The sequence below is a fragment of the Phaethon lepturus genome, unplaced genomic scaffold (assembly GCF_000687285.1).
Source record: "Phaethon lepturus isolate BGI_N335 unplaced genomic scaffold, ASM68728v1 scaffold17098, whole genome shotgun sequence".
Taxonomy (NCBI): Eukaryota; Metazoa; Chordata; class Aves; order Phaethontiformes; family Phaethontidae; genus Phaethon; species Phaethon lepturus.
In genome coordinates, this window is record NW_010557059.1 from 1 (window position 1) to 18,630 (window position 18,630).

The following is an 18,630-nucleotide window of genomic DNA, read 5'->3' on the forward strand; positions in this document are numbered from 1 at the left end:
AGATGCTATAAAGTACTCAAAACTTAACCATGGTTCCCCCTGGCAAAGAAGTGTGAACGGCTATTGGCGAAATTTTTGAGAAAGACGTATTAATTTGCCCATGAGCTAAGGCCTGTTGATAATGCTAGTGGATGCATCTTGTTATAATTTTGATTTTCTAGGCATTTGTTGAGTCAGAAAAGGGCTTGATAGGAATAAAATAAACAGTGACGGGGACCTGACTGTCTAAATCATTGAATGGAAGAGGAAACAAAAGTTACCTAAATTGTGGGGGGAGGGGGGGCGGGGCAGATAGAACTGGCTGAAAATGCCCAGTCCTATACAATATTTTTGTAAACTGTCTTCTGTTACTCCAGGTTTGGAAAGCAGATTTGGGATGTAGCTACACTACATATTTGTATACAGTTGACAAACCCCCATCGTATGAGTCATTATTATGTGCTAGACCCTTATTGTCAATATAATACACGCGTAATTTTTACATGACAGTGACGTTCTTGGAAGGAGTAGGTGATATTTGGAGTATTTTTTCTGTTTACTGTTTTTATACCTTGGGTTATTTTTTTCTTTTGTTTTCCAGGACTAGTATATGAGCAGGAGGTTGGTGTAGATGACACTTCAATGTCTCTTCCAAACTGATTTCTCTGATTTAGTTTGGCCATACCAAAGGCTTTATGTTAGTTATTACTATTAGCACAATAGCCAACTGTAATTTACTTACATCAGTGATGTAATGGTATCCTCAGATGTTAGAAACTGCGAGCATCTTTCTCAACCTCATGCTGAACTGTGATTCTCAGTTGCTTTTGAATACTTCTGTTTCGGTAAACACATAACAAAAGGATATGACTCAAATTTCCAGTACAGAAATTGAATTAAATTACCTCTGCCTCAAAGAAATAACTCCAAATTTAAGTGAAATTACGTGTCTCGGTAGCCAAAATAATTTAATTTTAAATGTCTGTATGAATAAGGCAATAACGTACTTTCAGATGAGTCTAGGCTGAAATTCTTGTCTTGAGACATACAGACTTAATTCTTCATGTGTAGTTCCTCTGATTCCAATGAATTATTCCTTCTGCTAGAAGGTTGCAATTCAACATGAAAGGGTAGAGCATTATGGTTCAAAGAATTTTTCTGACAAAACTTTCACAATGGTATTAAGCTAAGATGATGTGCTTTATATAGGGGATTGGTTTATTTTTCTTGTTGTTCCTTCTCTTTCGTTCTTAAATGTATTTTAAAACCGGTGTAGCTATTGCAGTGAACATTCCTTTCTCCATAGCACGTATGTAATGTTGGAGATACTAACTAAAATCTCCAGACCAAGATTGCAATTAAAATTGCAGCAATTGCACCTTACTCTCCCTGATGGCTAGTTTTCAACGCTGTGCTGCTGACACAAGAGTTCGAGAAATTGCAGTATGACTTGACCTGATAAAATGATTCGCTGCTGCCAAAAGGGGAAGTATCTCTTGACCTGGTTTTATGACCTCTCTTTCTCTCTAGAGTCCTTAGGACTGTGCTCAGCCGACTTGACTTGCTAAACTGACAGAAATCAAATCTAGCAAAATTATACAGGTCTCTTCAGGGTTAGCAAGGTACACCAGCTTTGTGGCAGGCCTGGTGAGTGCTTGAATAAGATGGAGGGCAGAACTTTTCTTAGTGAGGAGAGAGAGGAGGAAAGAAAAAAAACAGACCTCTTTCTCTTGGCAGTAGATTTATCTTTTAAATGGAGCTTTTATTTTGGGGAAATGGAAGAGTCATTTTGAGCTTGGATCAGTTACATGATCAAATCACAGTACTCATACTTGAGGGGAATATGCTGTTAAAAGAGGGTAATTTAGTGTATTAGTGTGGCTGCCAGTATGGTCCAGCTGTGACTTACAGTTCTTCAGAAGCAATTGATTTTGAGGATCCATATTCTAACTCCACATCTCGTTATTTCTGTAGCCAAAGTTTACTACAGCATTCAGCTATTCATTCAATTTAAATTGGTTTTGTGAAACAGTCTGGGTGGTTTTGATGGGTTTGGGGGCTGGTTTTTCATTAAATTTTGTAGATCCATGTATTAAGGTAGTGATCACCTGTGCTGGAAATGAGCAGCTGATAACGAAACTGCAAGAATGGTCCTCTTTAAACTGCAACATGTTAAAGAGTGGTAATGTAGAACTAGAGCTTAAAACAAACATTTTTTATAAAAGATTCCTGAAAACTTGTTCTCTAATAAGGAATTACAAAGTCTGATCACTTTCTGTGTCTAAATTAAGTAATAATTTCAATTAGAGCAGCTTAGACTGAATTATTTATACTTAGTATGTGCATTGCTTCTAAATATCTAAAGACCTTAAACTTTCTGCTTTTTAGAACAAATATGCATGAACGAGTGAACAGAACAGAGAGGCAGTTTAAATCTCTCCCAGCTAACCAACAGAGTCTTCTTCCTCAATTCCTTCCTCACCTTGACAAGATTCGGAAGTGCATTGATCATAATCAAGAGATACTACAGACCATTGTGAATGACTGCGCTCATATGTTTGAAAATAAAGAATATGGAGAAGACGTATGTTTAAATGGACTTTTTCATACTGCAAAATTAAACTTTGTATGCTTTGGGATTTTCCACATTTGTTTTTCACACCTTTAGGCCTCCAACTTTCTTTCCTTTTTCCCGCCTTTATCTTCTCCTTTCTTACTTACTGTTTGCTTACATTTTGTCACTCTTATCTTTCACATCTTGTAGAGCTGTTGTTTAATAAAACTATTTGTTATTAGTCCTTGTGGTTACTCTTAAGAAAACAAATTGTAAATCTGCCAAATGACAGTAACCACTGATTGTGAAAAGGCAGTTTTTCACTACAGAGTTCTAGCTCTACCCTGATTACATTTTAAAGTTATCTTTGCAGTTAACAATGTAGAGCGTGAATGGTATTATCTGTCTTACTGTAGCTTATTGTATGTTCTGGCATTCTAAATCAGTTACGTTTTCAGATAGGCCGAGTATTTTCAATGTTACCAGCTGTAAAAACATTTCACTACTTACCTGCTTTATTAGTGTGGTGTCTCTATGAAAAAAAATTGCACTCAGACTGGCAGAGCTGGAAACTGAAGTCCTTTTTTGGTATCTGCAGGCAAGATACAGTAATGGGCAGCTCTAACGTGAGCTTCTCAGCATTGCCTCGTCAGTGCCTCTTCTCAGGGTACGCAGTTCACCCTCTGCACTGGCTAAGCCCATGTCCTTTCCGGAATAAGGACTACCAGTTGTGCTCTGATGTGCCATACTATGTGTTGGTTTTTTGGTGTGGAACCTGGTCTCTTGGGTGCTGAACTGAGACCAGCAAACTCAGTTTGTTTAGGATTCAAGTTTGGATATGCGCACTGGTTGCAGGAGTGAAAGGCGAGTGCTTTGTCAGCTAAAACTCCCAACAGCCCTTATAGCATGGCTTTTGTCTGTTTATAATTTACATTATTTTTTTTCCCTCCAAGACTAAAGATACTTGGTACATTTCCCACTAACTTTTTGTTTTTTTCCCTTCTACTTTAATCAGGGAAGAGGGAAGATTACACCAGCTTCCACATTTGACATGGATAAATTAAAATCCACTTTGAAACAATTTGTGAGAGACTGGAGTGAAGAGGGAAAGCCTGAGAGAGATTCCTGCTACCAGCCAATCATTAGTGAAATTGTAAAGAACTTTCCAAAAGAAAGATGGTAATAGTGTTTTAAGACTTATTTTTATGTGGGCATGCACTGTTGCATGAATCTAACAAAAGTTTTTGTGGAGTAATGAAAAGCTTGGCTTTAAAAATACAGAAATTACTGTGAATGCAGCAGAATTTATTTTTTAATCAAGAAAGTTTTTGTTTCTAATATAAGGTGTTGGAAAAGAGCATAATCATAAACTTCACAAAGGAATACCAGGTAAACCAGGAATAACTTTTTTTTTTCCTGCAGCTTGATGTAATGGGTTATCTGTTAACTTTTCAAGTAAGAGGCGTAGGAGGTTGTGAAGTTAACTCAGTTGTGCTCAGTGAGGTGAAGTTTTCAGATCAGCAGATTCTCGGAGTGTGTGTGCTGCAGATAAAAAGAAGGACACCTGTGGCAGCAGCAAGTATGACTTTCCCTTCATGGTGGAAGGAGAAAGGAGGCAAGAAGACTTGTAACCTCTAGTGCAGTTTTATTGCACTAAGAATTTACCCTGCAAATACTGAATTCTGGCCTTGGTTTCAGACAGGTGTTACAAGGCGTGTTGAAAAAGATGTTAAAAAAGCTTTGCTGCACGTGTGAGGGCAGTCTTTATAACTGCATTGGCTTGTTAACACCACCGAAATAATAGCTGGTGTGGGGATTTTTAGGTAACTTTAAGTAGAAATAGACTGGTAGAATCTCAGAAGATACTACTGCTGTAAGAATTCCATGTGTAATGGTTCTGCTATTTAGTCAGCCCAGTCATCATAAAGTACATTTCACTTTAAACTTAACACTTATAATGGGAGAATTTGTGAACTTTGTACTCCTAAATATAACAGGTCAGAACTGAAGTTTGGTATAGCCGGGTGTTACTGTGGGTTTTCTTCTTTCTTGGCAATTGCTAATTGTGCACTTGTACCAATTTGAAAATACCTTTCATCTTTTAATTTTCATTAATAAAGACTATTAGTGGTGGCAGAACATGGAGTGGATATGGTTGGTTTCTCTTTTGCCTTGGGCTAACTGATCTCAAGGTGGCTGTACCACTAAAGATATTTTATCTGAAGGTGAACTTTCTGCAATATGTTTTTAGTGCTAATAGTCCCCTACATAAGATAAAAATGAATTAAATACTACAGGTTACCTGATGTAGCTCTGATATGCAGATATGTTGGAGAAGTCATAACTAGTTTTGAAAGTAATAATTTTAATCTTCTAGATAGCTGTTCACCTTTTTCTCTGTATGCTAGCTTTTAAAGCCTTTTGATTATGGGAGAGGTAACCTACATCAACTCTTAGAGGTACGTGACTGAAGGTGAAAAGTTTTGACTTTTATATTTATCATCAATGAACTTCGTTTCAAAGCCTTCAGTTGGTGTTAGGAAGCAACATGTGGTAACATTGGGTGAATCTGAAGATGCTAGTTTTCTGCTTCTTCACTAGGAATTCTGGTGGCTATTGTTGTTGTCAAACACAACTAATGTGACAGTGCTTCTGTCCCTGTTTTGATGGTTCTGAAATACCAGTTAGGTTTTTTTTGTCTCTACAGAATCTCAAAATATCACTGCATACATCTCTACTGCAAGTTTGAGTTTGTCCAATGACTTTTTTTTTTTTTAATTTACAAAATATTTATTTCATACATACCTATTTAAAAGTGTAATATTAATGATCATTATGGAGCTGTCATGGCACTTACATAAAACTTGTTCTCTGCTCACGTATTGTTGACAGCGCACTCTTTTTCCTCGTGACCAGAGGCTTTCCTCCTCAGGTGTATTTCCCTCCTTGAGGCAAGAAGCAGTTGTTCAGAAGGGCCTGTTCTCTTTGTGTATTGTCAGGCTTAACTGGTAATGCCACTTCAGCCTTGGCATGGCAGGCTGGCTGGTAGGTCAGTCCGGTTCCTTTTGGTTTTTTGCCAGTTTTGGAGGGGAGCAGTTTGTTTCAGTTTGAAGGAATGGACAGGGCCTGAACTGGCCATAATGAAGTTTTTCTGGCTGTTGCGTATAGCGGGTGCACAGTCAGCTTCCCCTGGAGAGGGTGCTAATGTGGGAAGACAGCCTGTAGATGGAACCCCAGAGTGCAGCTTTGCATTTCTTTAGAGTACCCTCTTGTAGCATAGAGTGCTGAAGTCTCCTGAGATGATGAAATGAAAGTGCTGGAGAAAAAGTGTATTGTTGGCACTAGGTGATGAAGACAGCTTTGTCTACGTGTATTTTGCATTGAAAAGGTGGAGAAATAAATATTTTAAATTTAAAACTGTCAGTACAAGTCACCTTTTACTTTTTGGCCTCAACAGAATTGTACATTCAGTTTCTAGTTAACACTATTTCTTATTCCGTGCATTAGAATCATGTGAAAAAGGAGTTTAAATTTTTTAAACTATTCAAGTATGTCTTGCTCCATGGACGCACATGTTGCGTTGTTGCTTTTTGCAAGATTGGCCTGTATTGTTTCAGCTGCTATGCAAAGAACAGGGCAAAGAAGTGATGTAGTGCTCTATATGCTTGCTTTTCTAGGATGCAGAAGAGATATAAGCAGTGATTGAAAGCAACTGTAAATCAGAACAGTCTTGTGAATAGGTGGTACTGTTCTCTTGTGTTTCAGTCCAGTCTTCTGAAAGACAATCATCTAAAAATTAAATAAAATGGCAAAAGCTGTTTCTGCCTCCCATTCCTCTTCAGAAAAAAATTCTTCTTTCTGCTTAGCACCTTAACACAGAGTCTGTTAGTTGGATCAACAAAACAGAAGACTTCACTTCTTACATGAAGTCCCATGAGATAAGGTCTTCCTGAAGAACTGATAGATTTCCTGCATTATTCATGTTGGAATTTAATTGTGTTCCAGCTCACAGGGTCTCTATAGTATTGTCTACCTTTTAATGAAGCCATTTGAATTTCTTGGATCTGAATGGATCATGATCTCTGCTTTCTGTAGGAGAAAACAGTAAAACATTGATACATTTTTATTTCTTGATGGAATGTGTTCATTAAAGCATTTTTATGGGCAAAAATTAAGTTGAAAATGTAAGTAAGCATACTGATTTTTTTTTTTCCTAATTCCCCATTTCTTTTGTTTTTATTTTCTTTCACTTCTACGGTTACCCTTCCTACTTACGTGAAAGAATGTAGAGATCTTCAGCTTCTTGTCCAAAAGGAACCAAATACATAGTTAACCTTTTAGTTAATTATCATTCCCTGGCCAAGAAGAGTAAACTTATGTATTTTCTGCAAAGTTTTCTTTTATTCATTAACTTGGCCTTTGGAACCACCTGTGACTTGAAATTTAAATATATGATGCTGTCCAGCAATTGATTGCATTTCCCAAGATACTGGCAGGACAGCCCAGAAGAAGTCACCAGTGCTCATTTTCCTTTCTATTTGAGAAACATAGGTTAGTAATCCTAAGGCTGAGCTTGGCTGTACTTCCTGCATGTGCTCTGTTGTATTTATAGTGTTCTAATAAAAGTTCTGCTTTATATAAAGTTACATAAAATTTGTATAAAATACATCTGTTCTTGCAGAGTTTTTAATCTCATCAAAATTTGTGCTTAGCCTAAACTTTTCTTTGAACATTGGATTTAAGAGCAAACTATATCTTCAGTGTTACTGCAGTCCACTGAAGGCTTTGCAGGTCTTTACATGGAAGTATATAAACCTCAGCTGCTAAGTTTGGAGGATTGCTCTTCAGATGATTGTGCTTTTTAGCTACCTTCATTATTTTGTTTGAAAATTAGTTTTAAAAAAAAATTTCTGAAAATACGGTACAGTAAAATAATGAAAAATACTATACTGAGAATCAGATCTCTATCTAAAGTAACGAACATTACATATGTAAGACATCAGGAAAGAAGGAGTCTCACTGCGTGATTTGATGCTGATGTTTCCGCTGATGATCTGTGTATGGACTGTATATTTCTTATCACCCATTATCACTAGCTAACACTTAATTGCAGTGTTTAATTCATGAAAATGAGGTTTGTGTTTGATCACACACACTAATTTTTCTTTCACTGAACTTCAGTTTACCCCTCCAGCACCATAATTTTTTTTGTTACAAGCACAATAGGCATAAAATAAAAAGCCTCTGTTTTTATAATGTATATTTTTTCCTTTAAAGAAAGGACACCAAGTTAAAATCTTCATTAATGGCATTAAAATTCTGAAAGCTGAAAATATATCACATTGCAAAATGCAGTACAATAATGACATGACAGATTTTAGTTGTTTCTTGTATTTCTGCACTTTTTAAGAGCCTGCTGCAGTTTCAGTAGTTGAGCCAAACAGCGTACAGTGCAGCCTGCTTCCCTGCTCTTTGTTCACCTCCTCTCCCCACACCTGTAAAGTTAATAGGCCAATGTTTCTTCCCTATTGCTCCACAGGTTGGATATCTGTTTATGTTCCTAACTAATGCTGGATTTATGCCATAGAAATCCTGCTACTGCTGGCTACTTCAAGGCTATTTTCACTAACCTTTGGTTATTATCAGTTATCACAGTTTGGGGTTTTTTTTTAATTGTCTTTGCTACTGCTGTAATTATATATCCACCAAACTGAAACAGGTTTTTGTAGCCTCCTAAATTTTCTTAAGACTGATTAGCCATTAAAAAAGCAGTTTCTGTGCAATTAAAATTTTTTAGCTGTTCCAGTGATTCAAAAATTAGCATAACATAGTGCATTGTAGTGTTCCCACTGGTTTTGTACCTTAATTTTTTTAAGATTAATCGAACGTTTGTTACTTACAATTCTTTTTTAGTCTTTGAAAGGAAAAGGGATTTGAGCTTTTTTTTTTATACCAAGACTCTGTCAACAGTCACTAGTTATACAGGAAGTTTGCTACATACCTAATTTCTCTGATTGTAGATTAAAAAAATGCTCTTGAACCATTTTGGAAGGCTAGTGTTAATGTTAGTGTCAGATTTGATTATATGTATTTTATTAGCTGTGCTCTGTGTGCTGAAACAAAGTTGGGGCCAGCACCAGTCCCTAGCAACTGACAGGAAGAACATAGATAGAAATTAAATGTCTTAACAAGTTTCCAGACAGACTTCAATCCCTTAATAAAGCTGCAAAGGAAAGTGCAGTTAAAATCGACTGTTTTCTAAGAATTTGGAAAACTAGTTCAGAGACACAAAAGCTTTATATTGTGAACAAAAAGATACAAGGCAATTACAGGCATTTTAAAATCAACTCACTTGCCTGTTAGAAGTTTTACCTTGTTTTGGGATGAATAAACGTGCAGATTTCAAAACGTGATTACATAGCCCCTTGTTAGTAGGTTGTTTTAAGAAAAGTGTCTTTTCTGATCAATGTATGATAATCTTGGAAGTGGCTTAAGGCTTTTCAACCCACTCATTGTGTAAGTATCCACATGGGGGTGCAAAAATCTGTGTAGAACTAGTCTAAATATTTCATAAATGAAGTCAAATTTTAAGGAAATTAAGAAATAGAATAGATTAGGAATACATTTGGAATAACAGTGACTAGATATACCACTATGAGTAGAAAAAGCTGTAAGATTGAGTTTTTTTCTAACTTCTCCCAGAAAGTGGGTTTTCTTTCTACTCCTGGGTACCTATTTTCAAAAATTTCATCTTGAGCAAGTAATTTTCCCCTGAATTAACAGAACTGTTGCTGCACAGGAGTGCTCTTAAGTCATATCAAAGTTTGATTTCCTGCTTCTTGTTAATCAGAAAATAAAGAATGTGGAAATAAAATAGAATAGAAATGAAAATCGGGAAGGAGAAGAACTTCGATTTTCCATTTGGGAGGCTTCACTGATTACATGATTAAGCCACAAACCAAAAGACACTGTTAAAAGTGCTTTGTTAGTTTGTGTGGCCTTTAAAAAAGGATAATGCTTTATTTTGTTTTTAGGTAATAGTCTTCAGAAATTTGCCACTTTTCAGATTTTATGTAACCCTCTTACTCATCTTCATGCTTATGCAGCGTGCTAACTCTTCTGCACCCTTTTTGGCATCCTGAATTTTTATGGAGTCAAAGACTTTGCATTTTGCTTTCTTTCCTCATATGTTTGGAAGCCGTGATTGTGGCTTCCTTCATTTAATTACATATAAATAGATAGATGTATGTTTTGTCTTTGAAGGTGACATGTAAAAGGGAGGGTAATCTGAGTGTTCATACTTGTTTTTTTGGTTTATGAAATTATGAAGTCTTGTTCATGACTGGAAACTGAAAAATTATTACTTTTTAGATTAAGTATTTTTTCAATTTACTGTGGGAGTGCTTTTTGCTTTATGGGTGAAGGTTTGATTGCATTGTGATACAAGTCTGATGGTTAGAATATATACATTGCCTTTTCTACCTGAAAGAGGAGAAAATTTTGAGATTCTTAGTTGTTCTGTTTATTAGTTGCTGAACTTGGGAGATGGGAGAGGCCTTTCTAGGTATCTCAGTAAACGTACTGCTGGATGTCTTCTGGTAGTCAACTTGTTGCCTAATTATGGGAAGTGATGGGTTAGAGAGCTGCAATGTACTTTGATTTAGGAAATCTTATGTCACTTAACGTACTTGATTGAAATTGATGAACAGCCTATTTAAAACCCACAGTTGCTGAGAAGGTAATTGCTTTAAGGTTTTTACAGTCTTGAGTTGCATATCAGCTTATAGAAGTTTTGTTTGCTTTGTGTTTCTGATATTAAAATACATGTTTATTTTTCATGCGTTGTAACAAAGAAAATTTCTAGAATATTTACTAGTTATCAGTGTGCTTCGTAGAAAAATAAATGATGCTATATGATAATGTTCTTTGTTCAATCACTTTAGAGGTTTTTAGCTTGATAACTGTAAAAGTTTTCAGGAAAAAATAATGTTTTGTAATTATGATCTGTATTCTGAATGTTCTTTTGAGTCATTTTCTGTGAATTATTTTGACTGTACATTTACCCAATCTGATCAGAACTGGCTCAGTTTGCATTTAAAAAGTAAAGTCAAACAGTAAATACATTATACTATCTAAGTATTTGGGGAAGAAAATGTTTGACTGGCCCTCTGTAAGTTTTGTTAAGAGGTATCAGATAAAGACTTAACTATTATTTTTGTTCTGTTGCAGGGATTTCTCCAAAGTTAATATCCTGGTACCTGGTGCTGGGCTAGGTAGATTGGCGTGGGAAATAGCTATGCTCGGTTATGCGTGCCAAGGAAATGAATGGAGCCTCTTTATGCTCTTTTCTTCTAACTTTGTACTCAACAGGTACATAGCTTATGTTTTACTTGCTGACTGAAACCTAGGGAGGCAAAATTATAAATAAGAAAAGCTTGAATAAATACAACTTACAAGAGTAGATTTATAAGTCCTAACAGGGGACACACATAACTACTTTTTAGAATGTTTTAATTAAAAAAAAAAAAAAAAAAATCAGTGGTGTAAGTGGGGGAGAAAAGCATTGTATCCGAGTCATTAAAATTTAGCAGGAAGCTGGCTTTTAAGTTATGAGTCTTAAAATCTCTAAGTTGTACCACAGATTTCTGCATAATCTTGAATAGGTTTTAGGATTTATTTCACATCTGTTTCTGTAAAATGCACACCTATGTCACCAGTGTCAAATATGGACTAGACCATATGTGCATGGTACTTAGTGGTGGTGATTAGTAACAGAGCAAACCTGTTAAAGTGTTACATTCCATACTAAAATTTTAGGCACTGTTTCAATGTAAAAACAACCACCAAAGCACACTGAACCACTTCTTAAGCATGTCTTGTCACTGAATAACAGCTAAAATAATATAGTTAATAGTTCTACAATTATGGTGAAGTGCTAAATTTGAGTGTAGTAAATTTCACTTTATAGGTTTAATTTAGAATGACATTTCTGTATTTTATATTCTGTCACTTGCATTGGAAATTACTAGTTTCATAACGAACTCATGAAGGAAGAAAGAAAGCAGCAAACACAACTGTTCTTTTAAGAAAGAGGGTGGGAATGCTATGGGTGAGCAAGTATGAAAGAGGTCTGGGGAGGGGGTTTCTTTTTGGGGGTATTCAGTACCAAGTTCAGAGACACAGAATTTGCCAGTTCACTCATTCTTCAATCTGAAATGATAAACCTTTGCTGAAAACACCTAAACTATTGGCTTGTATTCTGTATTTTCATGATGTTTTGGGGCCCTGTTTGTAGACTGATTGTCCACAGTGGACTGTGATGATCTTAATTCTGTTATAGCTTACTGTTCAAAAACAACAAGGGGGAAACTGAAAGAGGGTAGGTTTAGACTAGATATAAGGAAGGAATTTTTCACAATGAGGGTGGTGAAACCCTGACACAGGTTGCCCAGAGAGGTGGTAGATGCCCCATCCCTGGAAACATTCCAGGTCAGGTAGGATGAAGCTCTGAGCAACCGGATCTAGTTGAAGATATCCATGCTCATTGCAGGAGCGAGGTTGGACTAGATGACCTTTGAAGGTCCCTTCCAACTGAAACTATTTTGTGATTCTGTAAAAACACTTTATTATGGCTACTGCACATCTGCTTAAAACAGTAGTAGTTGGTGTGATGAAAATAGGTATTTGCTAGAGGTTTATTTGTTCTTTTTTTTTACATTATTCTTAAATTACCCTCATCTGGTGGTAAAATTGCATATTACAGTTGAGCTGATCTAATACCTTGCAGCTACTGAGAAGAGGTCACATTCTTCTTGTCCTTAGCTATGCCGCCCTGCTGGCTTTTAGGCTCTTTGGAACTTTTGAAATTATTCAAAGCAGCATAGAAGTATTCATTTCCCATCTTTGGGAGCACTGATCAGCTGTCACAGTGGTTCAAATCTGAAAGTTAACTTCATTCCTAATTACCTCTGACATGTTTTTTGTCTTCCTTCAATAATGAGTCTTTGGCCTATATGTGGAATTCTCCTAAAGATCCATGCTTTGCTTATGATAGTAATTATTCTTAGCATCTGATGCTCATGTGGCGTTTCCTATTTATGTAAGATATTTAGCAAAGAGTTGCATATGCATTAGACTTGCTAACAGTATTAGATTTTAGACAGCAAAATTGAGTGTTGCTCAGCTGCTGTAATCTTGATCTTTGCTGGGAAAATTATCAGTTACAAGTTTCCTTGTAACTGGAAGAGATTACTGCTAACCTGACTCTGAATTTCAGTCAGTTCAGTTGAAGTCTAAGCTTTCCTTTATGCCAGATCTAATTGTGGGCTTGGGATGTCTATTAAGAAGGTTTTAGGGACTTTTGGGATCTTTCATTTTAGTTTTAAGTAAGAATGCATATGTATGCCTTCCTGGACCTGAAAGAAACAGCAATGATCATTATGAGCTGAAGATACCAGTTAAGGAAGAGTCTTAAGAAAGAAGGATTTGCAAATGAGTTTTTAACTACAGTCTTAATTAATTTTTGTTTTCAGTTGATGAAAGCATGAGGATTTTGCTAATGTGCTTACAGTTTGGATCTACCTTCTTTCTCTGACCTTGGTTTATTTTTAGGAAGACAAAGTACTATATTGAGTATCAAGCCAACTACTACAGTGGGCTCCTAGATGTGGTACGGTGACTAAGTCTTCTGTATAAAAAGTGGTATCTGCTGATTTTTACACATGTGAAAAAAAACAATTCTCTTAAATTGCAAAATTTTGTTACTGTGGATGAAGTTGCATAGCATGTTGTATAGAGAGCATGTCAAGGTCTAACTGTGGTCACTATAAGTATTTGAAATTAATTAGAGTGCATCATTCCATTGAAGAAGCTCCAATTTGACAATGAAGTGACCCTGGAGTACAGTGGCTCCAAGGCTGCTGTAGTTCTTGTATGAGAAATTGTGCTTTTTCTTGTATGGGTAAGGTTCTTGGTGGTGGTGCATTTTTCTAGTGTTTAGATGAGTTCTGGATATAATGGCAGATCACTGGTCATATACAGACACGCTTCTTAAATGTTTTGGAAGAGCAAAACCTGTGAAAAGCATAATCTGTCTTCCTGCCCTTGGAAAGCATACTGACATTTTCAGGCAGTCTAGAGCCACAGGGCACACATTACTTACCTTCGACATCTGTCAGGGGAGGAAACAACACTAGGGTGGTAGTTATGTGGAGGAGGGAGGAGCAGCTGATTGCTGATTTGCTGGAGATTCAGAGCACAGGGTCAGTAGCCTTGGTTGGGCAGACCTTCAGCAGCACTAGTCCCACGTATGAATATTTGAGAAACTTCAGTTGAAGTAATGTAAAATCACTTTGTACCCAAGTCAGAGTAGGGTTAGTTTAAAAAAGCCTTAATTAATACCAGTAGAATTCATGCTAATAGTGGCTACTTTTTATTTTCCAGAAAGAATGTAATTTTAGATAAATCTTGACACTTTAAGAAGTCTGCTTAATTGTGTTTATTGCATGTCCATGAATGCTTTAGGATGAAAACAGTTAAAGCATTTTATTTTTAAGTCAGTGGTCAGAAGTAAGATTTGATCTATGCATCTTTTCCAGAACCATCTTTTGGACTCAGTGTTGAACAGTAAATGCCCTGCCCCTATGGAGAAAAGTGAAGTGTGTCACACTTAGTCAAAGATGTTATATTTTTATAACATAACTTATATCATACTTCTTTTGTTGGAAGGATGGAACTGTAAAGGACTGCAGTATTTATTTTTGAAGTATAGACTACTGAAGCTGTAAGTAAAGGGAGGTTTTCAAGCTTCAATACGGAGAAGGACTTGTCTTTTATATTAAATTGGGAATTCCTCTTGGAGCTGTTCGAAAGCCTACAGGAATATGCTTCATGCTGGAAAAAAATATACTGGGATATATGGAGAATGCTAGAATGGTTAACATACAACTTTTGTTGGCCAATGTGGGGTTTTGGTTTTTTTGTTGTGGGGTTTTGGTTTGTGTGTGTTTGTTTCTTTTCTTGTCTTTTTTTAACCAAAATAGAAATGCCTTCTTGAAGAAAATGGTGCCCATGTTGTCACAGCTTTTACACTGTATTTTTTTCTTTGACTGCATGTGTCTGATAGTTGTCATATCTGATACGGAGACAATTGATGAGCCCAGTATACTGCATGTTATTTTTGTATTTTTTAACTGATAAAATGAAATATAAATATGACACAAAGAAGGTAAAAAAATGTTCTTTCAAAGACTTTACCGCAGATATTTTCTATCCACGCAGCCAAAAGAGTGCACTTTTTATAACCTGGTAGATTGCTTTGCAGTTTATCCAGTGTTTGATGGTATGTGTTTTATGGGACAGATGTATCCTCTGTTTTCTCTGAAAGAAAATGGTTTCATTTCTTATTTACAAACTGATTTTACAGGACTGTGGGGAAAAGCTGCTTTTTATACTGTAATGCTATTTTTATCACTTTTTAAAATAAGAGTTGACTTAGTTGGTCATGTCAACCCACAAATTTTACTTTACAAAGACATGTTTACTTAGCCTTATTTGCAACACTCCAGATGTTACTAACTTAAAATGTCATCTAGTGCAAAACTACTATGCTTTGCAAAATGGAATTTTATTTATTTATTGAAATCTAAAAGCATTCTTTCAGTTAACATCTGAAAAATGCTATTGTTCTGCTGTGCTTCAAAACCCCTATGATTATGGTTCAGAAGAGACAAAAAATACAGAATGAGAAAAAGTTTCCAACAAAATTCATGGAACTAATGTTACTAATTTACTTTTTTTTTAGTAGGAAAAAAATACAACCCAGAAAGGCTTAGCTTCACTAAATAGATAAATATACTAAATCACAAATTTCATTAATCTTACAAAAGAATCTTGTGCATTTTCTTTACAGTGGAGGAAGTCGGGGAAAATGGTAAAAAGTGGGAAAAGAAAATTTTAAAATTCAAAAAGGCAGTTATTTTGTGGTGATAACTTGTGAGTAAAATTGCTTGGTTTTTTAATCAGTTCATAAATGGATGGCAGTGTGAAGTGGTATGAACCAGATAGAAGTCCTTTAGAAAACGCATAGCTTTTGCAAGAACTTTATCAACAAAACAATGGATGTTGATGAAAATCTTTGACGCCTACCTACATTTCTAAATAACAGATAAGCAATTAGTTGAAACTGAATTGTGCTGATTTCCGTATTTTGCAGATGCTCTGAAATTAACTCATATAAGCTTTATCCCTGGATTCATCAGTTTAGCAATAACAGAAGATCTGCTGATCAGATACGTCCAATTTATTTCCCTGATGTTGATCCTCACAGTCTTCCTTCTGGTTCAAACTTCTCTATGACAGCAGGCGATTTTCAAGAAATATATTCTGAGTGCAGTGAGTAAATGTAAACTTCTAGGCTATCCATGTAACTGTATCTTTGGAGTATTTGCTATTTGTTAATGATTACACATATATTGTTAATGATTACACATAGAAGGGACCCATATCTACAAACATGGAGCAAAAAGTACTAACTGTACCAAGATTTTCTTACTCCAAATCATCTTTTCTTCTCTCCTTAGTTATAAAAAAAATACGGACACCTCCTTGCCTAACAGTTCTTTGTCACAGTAGTCCCTTTCAGAATAGGACAGCACAGTAGTATTATGGAAAGATCTACTTGATTTAGAAAAGTGATGTTACAAAGGGAACAATGTAATTATTCACTTCTCCGGTATACAAAAGAGAAACAGGAGGGTTTTCTGGTGGTTCATTTCCTCTTGTAAATGCAAAGCAAACTGTTTCAGTAATAGTAAATTATAAATTAAACATATATATATTTATTGATTGCCAATAGTAAATATTTCAGAGGCACATTATGGGGATGGTAGATACCAAAGATTGAGACTTCTGTCAGTGCAAATAACCTTATTTTTTCTTGTGATAACAGGTTATTTGTGCTGTCCTCATTGCAGCTATGAAGTAATGCTTTATGACTAACCTAATGGTAAATTAACCTGCAGAAGGGTAGCACTTAGCCATTTCTTTTATATGTAGTTTAATATTATTATATATGCCTATTTAGAAGTTGCTATTTTTTCCTTACACGCTATTGGATTATCACCTCAGGCATCTTTTTTCTGTTTCCACCTTTCTGTCCGTATTAGACCCACAGCAATTTTTCACCAGGATATGTAGCTGTTGATCTGCCCTTTATTGTGCAGCTAGACTTCCAGATACTTTCTTGTAGGAGCCTTCCTTATAGTTGCTTAATTTTCTGAAGCTTCTGTCTTAACATTAGAACATCTGATACTGGCATAAATTGAGACTTTTAATTTTTTTATTTACAGAACTTAAAACTTTTGCAATTTCAAGGATACATGTTTAGAGAAAAACAGGGAGACTCGTGCTTTAAAAGGTAGACTTTGGAAGATCCTGCTTGTTAAATTGACTAGTGGAAAACAGCTGGAGAAATATTCAGATGCTGCGTAAAGTGTTTTAAAGCTATGTGACTTGTGAAAATACACTTTAGTTTACAGACTTACATTTTTCTAGATAATAACTAGAAAGGCCCAAAATCACTGGGTATTTTTGCAGTTGTATTTCTAACAGTTGTGGTAATGAAGTTCAGAGGACAGGTGAGTAATAGCATACTCGGGCCTTCATTTCTCTAAGGTGTGTTATAAGATTTACATTTTACAGTATATAATATAAATATATAATTTTATATAACATGTATGAAGACTTTTTTAAAATGCATAAATAATAAGTATTGTATTTTAGAGTGTGTATGTGTATAAACACACACACATATCTTTAGCTCACACAAACTCCAACTTAACTGTTGTTAAACCAAAATATTTTATTTACTTGTAAATTAAATGAAGAGCCTTCAATTGTTGTTAGTTGAAGGTAATACTAAGTGTATAAACAAATATTGGGGTTAGATGATTAACTGTTACATGGGTAGAAACATTGAAACTAATCTATGTGTGATTTATTCTTTTTATGCAGATACATGGGACTGCATAGCAACTTGCTTTTTCATAGATACAGCGCATAACGTTATTGATTACATTGATACTATATGGAAAATACTAAAGCCTGGAGGAATATGGATAAATGTAGGCAAGTGTGACCAGCCTCTCTTCCTGCTAGCTCTGACGTGTTTGATCGTGTAACAGGCATCTTGTTAAAGAGTTGTGAAGATCAGTGTGTCTGTGCTGAAAACTCTGTGGAGCTAGAAACATCTAGGGCTTGGAAATTATTTCATATGTATTCAGAATATGTCCAGATGTTTGCTAGTTATAATCAACACCACATGATTATTTTAAACAGAGAAGTAAATCTTACCAGTGGCAAGTTTTGCATTCAAGCATCAAACATTTGTTATTTGACAAATACAGCATCCTTTACTCTTTTTTGCCATTTTTCTAAGAAAATAGAACTAGTTCTATGTGTAAATACATTCTTGCGTTTTTTTTTTTCCTTAATCTGTTGTCTAATTTGTACTGTGCTTCTAAGCAGAAGTTTTGGGAATGAGATTTATGTATGCCGTGGCTCAAAAGAAGGGAGATTTAAATCTGCCGTGGTGAAAGAATGGCAGACAAAACCCAGGAGTTGAACACTTTGTGTAGTAGAAAGTGCTGAGTCACTGGTCAGTCCGTCACTACACCAGTCCTGGAGAGTCACAGAATGCAAGCAGAGCTCCTGAGTAGACAACAGCATGGCCTGTCTTCTGTCCTACAGAGACAGCAGTGATGCTAGACTGAAGAAATTTTAAGATACAGAAAACACAATCTGGTGGGAAGTGAGACTTCAGTGTGGAATAAGCAGCTGAACTAATTTGTTTTCATTTTGTATTGATTCTGAAATTTGTTACAAAAATCATATTCAAGTGATAGAAATATGTTCTTTTGTCTGTATTTGAATGTGAGTATGGATATAAGCATTCTTTGCACTTTCAGTATGTGCTTTTCATTTTTAAAATATTTTTGTCTTTTTAATAGCTATTTCCATTGTATTTTTGTACTCTAGGTCCTCTCCTTTACCACTTTGAAAACTTGGGAAATGAACTTTCTATAGAATTAAGCTATGAG

The 18,630-nt window shown here is 35.6% G+C and overlaps 1 protein-coding gene across 1 annotated transcript; it reads left to right on the forward strand.

The window, feature by feature from the left end:
• Positions 1-2,359: 2,359 nt before the first annotated feature.
• LOC104613883 (chromosome unknown open reading frame, human C9orf41) lies at positions 2,360-18,627 on the forward strand (the record flags this gene model as incomplete). The annotated part of the gene is made up of 6 exons (XM_010292674.1): positions 2,360-2,563; positions 3,549-3,712; positions 10,763-10,903; positions 15,747-15,925; positions 17,546-17,659; positions 18,569-18,627. Coding segments are annotated over exons 1-6 (846 nt in total), but the record flags the coding sequence as incomplete, so codon positions are not given.
• Positions 18,628-18,630: the final 3 nt, after the last annotated feature.